Below are 12,063 nucleotides of genomic sequence, written 5' to 3' on the forward strand. Positions count from 1 at the left end.
ATTTGAATTTGGAAACTAATGGCTAAACCGTGAGGGGAAAATCTGTTCTGTTTATTGGAGAATTTACAAGTACCGCCTTCCTACATATTATGTATTTTTCCTCCTTTCTCTGTTCTTCCGTTAAGTGATTCCCTATATTTATCTAATTATATGAATTACCTGCAAGAGGTGTTATTTAAACGTGTCCCAATTTTCTTACTACGATGGCAGGCATCAGAGGTTTGGTTTGTTTTTTTTAAAATATCTGATTCTCATTGTTTTTTTTCCCCTTTTACTGATAATGTCTAAAAGCTAGAAAGAGTATATAATGCACTGAAAGGACCTAATATGGGAAAAAGTTGCATGATTAATTATGTCAATATTTATTGGTTACAGCAGCAATCAGTCACAAGACCTACAGTTTTGTTGGTGTGTCTTATGTGCTTGTCCCCTGCATCACAACAGCTTTTTTTTTTTTTCTTAGAAGTGCTCCGTTTTGGCAAAAGCTGGAAAATTGATTTTAAGTAGTTTCACGGTGCTTTCAGATTATTATTATTTCCAGAGCTGTGCTGTAGCATTCTGAGATATTTTTAAGTACTTCATGTAATTATTAAACAAGCACCTGTCCCATAAACTCTGTTGTCCAAAACAATTACCAAGTAATTTCTGATCCCAAAGGATTTTTAATTTAAAATGCTGTGTGCATGATGCAGAGTAGTAAAATGCTCATTTTACAATGTGGTGCTCTTTGTTCTAGGAATGTTTACAAGGATTACCGTTTCCTTGAGCTAGCCTGTGACTCCCAAGAGGAGGTGGATAGCTGGAAGGCATCTCTGCTACGAGCCGGTGTCTATCCTGATAAATCCTCAGTAAGTTAAACAGCTGACTAGTTTTCCAGTAGCTACTCTGTTTGAGTCAGAAAAAGCAATTGTATCATCTGGGAAAATACAATGTCTGCAAATACCTCAAGAAATAGTGGGCTTTTCAATGGACTCTTCTGTCATAATTTTGAAATATTTGTAATGAAATATTTTAAGATCAGTTTATGTGTCAAACCTCAATATTAAAAAACAAACAAACAAACCACAACCAAACCTTCCAAAATGTTATTAATTGTATCTGTGTGGTAAAAGCATTGAGCAATTTGGGATTTCATGAGCTTCATTGTTTCTATTAATGTCTTCGAAGGTAAAGATGGGCTTTGAAGAGTTTATTCCCTCAAGCTCTGTATTACAGAACGGACAGAAGCATTCCAGGCAATCATGTATATTTATTTTACTGATTCACTGCATGTTTTTTGTGTATGAAACACATGCTAAACCTTTCCAAAGGCAATTTTATTCAGCTAATCGTCATGTGGAGCAAATTGAACAGCATACAGTAAAAAAAAAGCCTCTATTAATTTAACAGAAAAGTCAGAAAGTCGGGAAACAGAATTTGCCCATCTACCGTTTCATATTTTTTGGACTTAAGTTATTTTTATATTTAGTATCGAATGAAGTTTTGAGGAGATGTATCCCAAGAGAAGATTGACTAGCAAAAATACCTATCACTGGAGCTTTTGAAAGTTTCTCTAATGCATGGTTCACCTTTCTTCAGTAAGTCTGCTGGTTTGCTAGATTCCTTCAGCAGATTTGTTCTGAGAAAAGATGCTTTGATTTCAATGGAATTTGTTCTTCTTACTGCTTGTTTTCCATGAGATGGCCAGGCCCCTTGAGGCCAGGGTCTTCTGCTGTCTTCCCACCTTCTTCATCTTTCTGGTCCTCAAATTTCCCTTATACTTGTGATACTTCCATGGCTTCCAGTATAATTCTGCCTCCATCCTCTGCAGCTGCTATTTATGCACACAAACGACCCTCAGCTTCCTGTTTCAAGGCTACCATCAAAAGATAAATCAGAGAGTCCTTCAACTTCTGGATTCTCCAGTTATTGTTGGAATGAACAGTGGTGATGATGATTTTTTAAAATAGGTCAAATACAAATTTAGCAGGAGGCTACCTTTTTTTAAAAAAATAAATTTTTATCACTGTTCAGTATATTGCCTGTCCCAGTAGGTCAGTTCTTACCTAAGACCATCAGAAGTCATTTTACAATTATTAGTTTCGAGAGGTTGCCTAATTAGTTACTAGGGACAAAATAGTGTATTGTTTTGTTTTCTTGCTCAGGTTTTAATAATGATGTCAAAAGAGTGTGCTGCTGCTTCTGGTTTAATCTTGTATTCTGTGGCATGTTTATCATATTCATATATCTGTTACTTTATATTTAAACAAGACAGACGAGTTGGATTTCTAAACTTCTCTTCTATCTTCCTGTCTCTCCCTTCCCCCTAAAAATATTTTGTATTCAATTGCTGAAGAATTCTCAGTTTTGTTTAAGTTAGTCTGTCAAAGAAGTCTTAGACATAAGATGAGAGACTTCCTTGAAAGACAGAAGTAGAAGGGAGTCAGCTCTCCTTTGAGCTGGAATTATCTTTACATTACAAAAAGAGTGAATATTATTGTTCCAAACCCCTGTAGTTTGAAATTCACCCAGTAGTCTGTCAAGCTGTGCAGGAAAGAAGCTTGATGCTGCTCTAGTCTTGCAAAGCACTTTGTTCCTACAGGGCTGCAGATCCAAACCTGGGCTGTAAGTCTGCTGTTAAAGTTTTGAATTTCGTAAAGCAGAAGCTCGCAAGGCCCAGGGTACCTGAGAAACTTCAGTGGAACTGAAATAAAAATCAGCAGCGTTTCATTGAAATCTTGTGCATACTCAGTTTCACGCTTTCCTCTGACAATATAAAATAGTTCTAGACACGGCCCCCAGTCTTTTCTTCTCCTTCGAAGATTTAAAGACTGGTTTTATGTAAGAGAGACTGCCAGGAAATGGCAGCAACATTTACTCCAGTGCTTCCCCACAGCTTTGTGATCCCGGAGTTAAAAAGGCAAAGCGGTGCCCTCGCCCCTTCCTACACTGACCTTCTCGCTCTTTTTCGTGCGCGAGCCACAGCTGGTAACTCTGAGTATCCGAGCCTTTGGCACCAGAAGTAGAAAACTTGCAGCTTAGACATGAAAAATGGATTAATAGTGCTGTAAACCCGGAGCGCAGCAGTGGTGAAGCTGGCCTGCTTTCTGTAACTGCCAGAGCAGCGCGCAGCCTGGAGTTGGGACGCGAAGCTGCGTGCTTTCATTAACAGTTCTGCGGCTCGCGTACGAGGACGCCGATGGAAAACCCTGCGCATTTGCCCCTAGCTGGGTTCCTTCTGCAGTGGCAGGAAAAGCAGGAATTTGTCACTGAGTTAAAGAGATTCGTTCTGAATTCTCACCAGGGGCAAATCTCTCAACTAAGAATATTGATTCTTCTGTTGTTCTTTGAGTAGTGCTGCTTACAGTTGTGTGGTTACAGTGGTAATGGGTCTCAGTACTTACTGCCACTACTATGAAGTCTCCATTGTTAATTGAATCCTGTAAGCTACGTCAAAGGTTGTTGATTTTTAATTTTTCTTTTTGCCTAAACAAATCTCATTAATATATTAAAAATTAAAGACCAGATATCACCCATTCCTCCATTTCCTTGCTTCATTTTGCCTGCCTTCCCAGGCCTTCTGCACCTGGGGATGCACACTCACGTTCATATATTCACTCCTTTGTTAACGATCTTTAATCATCCCTCAGTGTTGCTCTACGAGCCCCCAAATTCTTTTGCGGATTGCCAAGTCACCTCCTTCCCCCGGGAGATTTGCTTTTGTCAGGACGTGGGCTTTGACAGCCACCCGGATAGCAATGAATCAGTGTTTTTATTTTTCCAACCCATATGCAAGTCAGCTTGCTTGATATAAATCACAATGTGGCCAATTCACTTTGAAACGGGATATCCATTTACCAGCTGACTTTACTGCTGGGTTTCTGGACTGATGCATCCAAAAAACCTCCTTTTTTAAAAAACGACTACAACTTTGTGACTAACCTTTCCAGACTGTATTTCTCAACTGTAGGCTGGTGTTTATTTTGGCTGACTTCCCACTGCGTAATATGCGCTGTTCATGCCAGCTCATGGCAAAACTCGCAATTAAAAAAAATAATAATAGCACAGATGTTTGTCGTAACTTGCTCTGCACGCTTTACCTTGCTAGCACCGTCCATTCATTTTCCCCTCTCCCCTAAATGCCATCTCCTCCTTATTTGTATTACTGACCTAAAAGTTCAATATTTGCTTTTTAAAAAGCCTTGGATCTTAAAACTTTCCATTCATTGGCATGTTGTAGGGAGGGGCTGTCATGCAAGGGTAAGCGGACATGTTTAGTGGGTTGCTTTGCGTACTGGAAGTTCAGTATTACCAAAGCACGAAAATCCCTCTGGCTTCCGTCCCATCCCTAGATCATTTCAGGCCTCATTTTCTTCTCCCTTGTATTAGTGTCCACCGACTTCCCTGAAGCTGCTCCTGATTTACACTAGAGGAAGCAAAAGTGGAATCAGAATGTTTGTGTAGAGAGGAAATTTTGAAGAACAGTGTGAATTTACAACTTCACTGAACGTTTTAAATCCTTTGCAAATGTCCTACGCTCCCCTGGAAGCTGTCTAACTAAAGGATTCAGTGAATGTTCATTGAGTCAGTTCCTCATTTGGTTTGAGCTGTTTCCAGAACTGTACAAGTTAGACTGACTGCATGTAAAATAAATGTATCTAATATTTCTTTTTTTTTTTCTTCTTTCCTCCTTGCTGCATCCTGCAAAGGGGAACAACAGAGTAAGTTCTTTGTCCATTTACAAAATTCTTTCATATCCTATCTCAAGGATTTTATCAGGAAAATTGGTTTCTTTTTTGGGTCACACAACTATTGCCTGCGTATTCTTAACAGCAAACTCCTATTACAAATGTGGGTGCAAAACTGTCTTCTAGGAAACTATTAACAGCTCTTTGTTTTAATTTTGGGGAAAGAGATGTGTTAAGTGTTGCTGAGTGTTGTTTTTTTAAGGCGGTTCAGTAAGAATGATACTATAAAACAGTATTGGGACCAAAGATTATGAAGGTATAGTAATAAAGACCTTCTGAGGAAAGGTTACTACAGTCTGATGAAACTCATTACAGCTGGATTTTTTGACCATACATCAAAGCTTGTATTAATGGGCAGTTATAAAAACCCAGCACTAAAGTCTTAAATAACAGATTTGCTGGCGTTGTTGGCTAAGCTGAACTAGATCAGTGTACTGGCTTTGAAGGTGCCTTAAAATGGATGGAGGAGGGTGGGGTCAACATTTGACTTGGCTTCTAGACCCTTGATGTGTTCCAGCTGGACAGCAGCAGAAGGGTGTGGGGTGTGGAGAGGGAGAGCTGAAATATGCGTGGTAGGTTTTTTTGAAAGTAAGCAGCACATAAAAAGACAGTTTTGCTGATGTTGATCTGATAAACTAATAATCAAGCAGTTCCCAGGGTTAGTACTTTTTTTATGCCATTTTTACTGAGCTTAAGAGTGGAAATTGCACATCTCACACTTTGGAATATGAGGCAGAGAGAGTTTGTCATACCACGGAAAGAAGCACAGCTTTTGTGCTGCGTTTTTGTTGTTTCCCCCCCCCCCCCCCCCCCCTTCCTTCCTGTGTTGGTATATTAACCCTTAGGAAGATGTATCTGGAGCATCAAAAGATACTGCATAGCAAATGTTGAATGTAGCCCCTGAAATATTGCCTACAGCATCTCATTGTGAGCGTGAAGCATTTCTGGGGTATTTGGGAAAGACCCAGGTGGGTTTTAAATGTTCTCAAGGTTGGGGAATTTTGTCTGCTTTTAATTTTTGTGGGTTTAACCAGGTTTTGACCATTTCTGTCTTCATAGTGGCTGGGCTCAGAATCACTAAAAATCTTCTGTTTTGTTAGCCTGCCTGAGAAAAGGGGCTTGTAGTGTTGGGTGGGGAGGGGTTAAGAGAAGTGGTGTATTGATGGCATGGAGAGAGGGACTTTACATAGGAGGTGGTGTGAAATGTAAATGTTAACTGTGTACACTAAAATGTCAAGGTAATGTTTGTGATGTTTCTTTACGATATGCTGACTTAAGGCTTTGCTGCTGCAGCGGATGCTGATCTGATGTCCAGAGGAGAGAGGTTAGACTGTAGATGCTCTGTCAAGGATAATGGGGATAGGTGGGGCACCAAAGAACTCTTGGGGCTGGCAGAAACGGAGTCTGGAGGTCAGGAGTTGCACAGACCAGCTCTGCTCTCTGGAGACCTGAGCTGTGGGGCGCCCCAGGGAGATCAGGACGAGTAGCATCTGATACAGAGTTAATTACAAGCACAAGTCAGGTTACCTATAGCAAGTACAGGAGAAACCTGTGAGATGTGAGGATTGGCAGATCTGCGAGCTCTCCTTTTACTCTGAGCGAAGGGCAATTCTTGCTGTATGTTCAGAAACGTTCTTCCTCTGGCTTGGGCTGTCAACCAGAACATAACTGCAAAAGAAATCCCTATGAAAACCATCCAGATCTTTTTCTCAGACTCGTTTCCTTGTATAAGGATCCTTGTATCCTCATCTGTCCCCCCTCTCTTCTCCTTCACACAGGTCATTCATACTGGATTCTGGAGGTTACATTATCCCAGTTAGACAGGTAGCATTAACTGGAAGTTGCCTGCAGGAAGTCAGAACCCCACAGACATCTTGACACTTCTACACTTAATGACCTGAAAAACAGAATGGGTAAACCTGATGAGAGGTTACAAGAGAGTTTTTAAGAAGGGGTCGGAAGAGGAGAGGAGTGGCAGATTGAGGATCATGGTGGTTTCTCAAAGCTGCATAATCCTTCCTTACTGTCCAGATGCAGATTTACTGGGTACCTAGCAGAGCTGTAACTCTCCTACTGGCATTCGTACTGTGGCTCCTGTCATGTATACATATGTAAAGATCCTGTACCCACCCACCCATTCAGATTGTGCCTGCTCTTACACCTCTGTCTTTAGCTTTGCACTCACAGATTTACAAAAGTGAAAATAAACATTAGAGTAATGAGTTCCTAAGAAAAAGCAGGGAAGGGAAGTGAAGAAGGTTTATAACTGTCAGCGGACTACTAATTGCTTTTATATTTACTTTTTATTGTTGCACAATCATTAACGTAAGTGAGATTTCTCACATGGTTAAAGATAAATATATCTTCAAAAGCTTTGTTGGATAAAATCTGTAAAAGGGTCGTGTAGAATGAGGTAATGGAGACCTACCTCATTCAGCAAGCACATGTTGGCAAGCCCCATCTTACTAATATTAAAACTGAACTCCACTCCGCAGCCTTGCGCAGAGGAAGAGCGGAGCATTGTAGCTTCAGTCCAGGTGCTGAAGACAGAGGAGCTGAATGCTTCTGAGTGTTTTAATCCTCCATTTCCTGCCCTATGCATCTTCATTACTATCATTAAAAAAAAAAAAAAAAAAAAAATCCCCCCCAAAACAGCCCCCCAGAGCCTGCTGTTTGAAAACAACAGCAAAACCTGTAATGTTCTCATGAAGTCCATCTTCAGTAGGCTTCTAACATTGTTAGGTTAAAAAATTAGATAGATGCTGTGTCCTTATGAAGTTTTCATTCCAAATCCCTAGGCACTCAAGAAGTAAAACAACAAAAAAACCTTAAAAAACCTGAAGTGACACTTTTTAATATAAACAAGTCACCTTTCCTTTGTCATCCTTAAGCCTCAATTTAGCCGCTCATTTTTGCTTAATTTGAAGGATCAAACACTTTAATGCTGAGCTCGGACTTGAGAAAATTCAATCTGGAAAATAAAAATCTGATTAATTTACTTTGTGTGGATAAAGTGACTACAAAGTTCTTATCTTCTAATTATTTTGCATTGCTGTGCTGATATCCTTACAAAGCATGTAGAACTGAAGTATATAAATCCTATATTCCCATCTCAGTTAGTGGAGTTGTCACAGTGCAGATAACACTGTACATGTGAACATTGAATATAAACTCATTTAGTGCAATTTAGTCTGAATTTTCTCTTGAGAAAAACATAATTCCATTTGAAAAGACAAGGAAAATACTCTCTCTGCCAGGTCAGTTTGCATGTTATTCCTTAAAATACTTCTTGGTGACATGTTAATTGCTTAGATTCAAGTCTGTCTTTTTTGTTGTTGTTTTCATTTTTTCTTCCCTTTTTTTTTTTAAATTTTGGAGCGATGGGGTGACTAGCTTTATTAAAACCCAGAATCTGGATCACTGCTTCATTAAGAAGACCAAATGTCCTACTGTCTTGAGACAGTCCTGGAAAATGGGAACTTAATGAAGGCAGGATCCTCATTCTACCTATGTATACGATAACAGCGCTTTCAGTTCATCTACTTCATGCTTGACTATTGACATGTAAATACAGATATAGTGCCAGAAGCCATACGTGTCTTTGCATTGTAATAAGGCTATGAAGCTTTCTTTTTCAAATTCAGCCATGTTTTCTGAAGTGTCTTTGATTATCTCTGAGACATAAACTCTGACTCAGCCACTTACTGGCTGTGGTGATGCTCAACGAGTGCCTCAGCCAGATTCAAACTGAAAGTAAGTGGTTCTGCTCTGGGATTGCTAAAGTCCATGTTCGAGTTAAGTTCCTAAACTAGAAAAAGTAAAGCCTTGTTTGGATTTGTTGCATAGTAGGAAGTTGAAAAGCAAACTGTGCTGGTATGTCAGAGGGTAAAATGGGGTAGACAGAAGTGTAAACTCTGCATTTACTGGTTTTACTACTTTTTTTTTTTTTTAAAACTAATATATTTTAGAAAAGAAAAGCATTGAATTCTAGGAAAAGAAGAATCCACTTCAGTTATGACTAAAATTGGCTTCAGGCCAACTAGGTTTAAAAATAACTTTTAAATGAAGAAGTGTTTAATTTTTTTTTTTTTTAAGTGGAAAAATGCTATAATTTTATAGACAGTGTTTCAGTCATTGCTTTGAACAGATGAATTGAATTTTACAATGAAGTCACGGTGTAAAGGAGCAGACCAAGCGAGTGAGTGTGCCTGTGCACACAGGCTGGGTCGAAAGCAGCCCAAAATACAGGGAGGAAGCAAAATGGCAGCTATTTTCAGTCCCTTCCTTGCTGCCTCACTGTTTCAAGGCTTCATATAAAAACTATCTCCTTGTTCTCCTAAATATTTGCTAGTTCAAACAAAAACTGGATGCAACCATGTTCCCTGAGAAACAGAGCAGCCCTGGTTTATATTTGTGTAAGAGTAAAATAATTGCTGATGTGAGAGAGTTAAAAATGCAGAGGGAAAAAGAGATTGATATAGTATTGCATCAGTTGCACTGACTGTAACAAGATGCAGGCTAACGGGCTGAATGATTTCAAAACCAGTCCCGGCAAAGCTGGTAACTGCCTATCAGGGGTCGGGGGTTCAATGGCTGTCACAGGGTTTTACGTTTCTGCTATTAAATGGGACTGCTGACATTAAGCAAACTCCAGGAAATTTAAAATGAGCAGACATATTTTTTTTTTTTTTTATTTCTGTGATGTATTCATGGTGGGCTCTTTATTGTGCTTTTGGCAAAGAATCTGCATATCGAAAATATTTTTAAATTCTTCGTTCTTTATGGTGCAGGTAATTTTTGCACAACTTCTCCTCCGGTAAAGGATTTCATTGAAGCTCTACAGAAAGGTGAAAACTCTCTGGTTGTGAAGTTTCAGATCATAAAGCATGATTGTCAGCCCTGTTCTGGACATACAGTGAGGTTTGCCCTAGGGAAGGCAGTGATGCAGGCCAGTGTCTAAGGATGCTTTCCCAGCCTCTAAGGATGCTTTCCCAGTCCTGGTCAACCAGTGCTGAGAGTTGGCTGGTGGAGGGGAACGTGCTTCTGGACTGTGCTGCACCAGCCTCTGCCACCAAGGTCCTTTTGGACACCACAAAGGTGTTTCCAGGTCAGGAAGGTCTGATTGCCCCTTTAGTGCAACAGGACGGGGTCACTCACGAGGGAGACTGAGCAGAAGGGGAAATGGACTCACAGGTATCACAAGACTTGGGGACAATCCTAAAATATCTTTCTTGCCTTCCAAGTCAGCAATTGCACAAAAATCTACTTGTGAGTAATAACTGGCAGTAAATAAAAATTTGAAAGATTTTTTTCTGCCAAAAATGTCACCAGGCTCACCCTTCCATAGCATTTACAGTGTAACAGGAAATGTAGTCATTGGACGTGAGGGTGGAGGGCAGCTGGAACAGCCAGATACTCCTTTTTTTCTCGTTTACAGGGGAAAACAAGACGATCAGGAGAATCTGAATGCTTTTTTCCCTGACTCTGTTTTGGGCAAAAACTAAAACATGCGGTGTCTAATCTGATGCATAGTTCATCCTGGATTTCTTTAACTTTTGCTATGTATGTTTTTTGTGGAGATAGGTTTATAGTTACTTTCCATATGGTGAGTCAGACTCAAGTCCCATGTTCTTTGTGTAAAATCCTTCATTCTGGAAATGCGTTCTCCACTCATGTAACTCTCCTTTCATAACATTGTGTGTTCTGTGGTCACTCCTGGCCCACCTGTTTACCAGGTCCATTGTGGACTTTGATGGACTGATGACTCCTGTGGACTTTGATGACTTCTTCTCATTTTGTTCTGTGGTATGATGCTCGATATACGGACCGTGCCAATTTTGAAGAATTGGGATTTCCCACCGGGAAAAGCTGGCTGTGGACGTTTTGTGGTGTTTGATTTGTTGGTGACTTTCATACCCTTGTTTCTAAAACCCCTGTTCCTGCAGTTGAGAAACGAGTTTCTTACAAGTTTTCTTACTTTGTTTCCTTCACATTCTTTCTCTTTTAACCCCAACCTCTGCTTTTCCCTTTTTATAATCTAATTATTTGTAATTCAAAGAGAATTATATATCATTGAATATGCCACTAAGTTCAAATAACATATGTGAAATTATTTGGGTAGGTATAAGCACTGTGGTGGGTAGATACAAGGTCACCATGAGCTGTTTGGCTATCTGCTGTTCAAATGGTCTAATATGGGCCTGATGAGGTGTTAGGCCTGTATTAAGCCATTTAAATAGCAGATAGTCAGACTTTTCAGTCATATTTGCTGCACAGTATTACCTTGACCTGTTCAACAGTTGGGGTTTCTATGCTGGGCAGCATACCTAAGGACATTTAGGGACATCAACTAAAGGAATGAACACAGAGCATGGAAGATAACAGTCCATGAGAAAAATTAGTCTTATGCAATGTAATTTGGCATTCAATTGTAGCTGGGTGGTTTAAAACTCTGCTTGATTTGCAGACCTAGGTATTCTCCAGTGGAAGCAGAAAACCTCCAGTTAATAGCTAGAAGCCTTTCCAGTTGCAGGCCAGTTGTCCCTAGTTGTTTTCTGCAGGCACTGTGTAGAAGTAGTGTGTAGTTGCTCAGGACCACAGGCTGAAAACGACTGCTGTACCGTAACGCTAAGTTACAGTTATTAAAGGTTATTTGGCTGATCCAGGTAGAAAATTCTCAGGAGCACTGGGAGCACTAGATTGCCCTTATCTTTGCTGCGTAGGCAGTGAACAAAATGGCAGAGGCCGCCCTTTTATCCACTTTTGCAACTGCATACAGTCAGGCATCCTCAAAGAGCTCAACCTCTCTTTCACAAAACCTGTCAGTCAAGAGATGTGGCTGCAAACACTCAAGAGATGTGAAATTTTCGTGCCAGCTCTGTGCACCAAGGAGCTCTATGGGCATAGTTCCTTGCTGTTCCTCAGCCGAGGACTTTGGTGTAGGTAACGCTCTGACTCTGTGAACAGTGACACCAGCAGGCAGCCTCAAATGCGTCGGTGTCTAGAGCTGTGGGATTACACATGAACCAGAGCTGGCATATTTAAATGTGGGCCAATGTATGTCTCTGTATGTACAAGCAACCAATGTCCTATGCAAAGGTAAATTCTTACCCTCGTTTATAGGACTTCTTTACTTCTAGAGCAGTGGGTTCTGGTTAAGGGCTCGCTGCTGATTAAAATGATAGTGCTAAATACAACGCTGCTTGCAGTCTTTAACATCATCTGTGTTGCCCTTGGTGTGGTGAAAATCAGGACTCTTGCTTTAGGAAGCTTGTCCTTGGTTGTCTTCAATTGTTTGAAAACATCAACTCTCCATCTGTGCTCTTTGTTATATAGC

General features: G+C 40.2%; 1 protein-coding gene across 1 annotated transcript in view; it reads left to right on the top strand.

The window, feature by feature from the left end:
• The window catches only part of DNM3 (dynamin 3), a 175,350-nt gene that overhangs the window by 123,267 nt on the left and 40,020 nt on the right, over positions 1-12,063 (top strand). Inside the window, 1 exon segment of the mRNA XM_086617704.1 lies at positions 737-848. Coding sequence (XP_086473830.1) covers positions 737-848 — 112 coding nt within the window.

Source organism: Tauraco erythrolophus, chromosome 10, assembly GCF_009769465.1.
Source record: "Tauraco erythrolophus isolate bTauEry1 chromosome 10, bTauEry1.pri, whole genome shotgun sequence".
NCBI lineage: Eukaryota > Metazoa > Chordata > Aves > Musophagiformes > Musophagidae > Tauraco > Tauraco erythrolophus.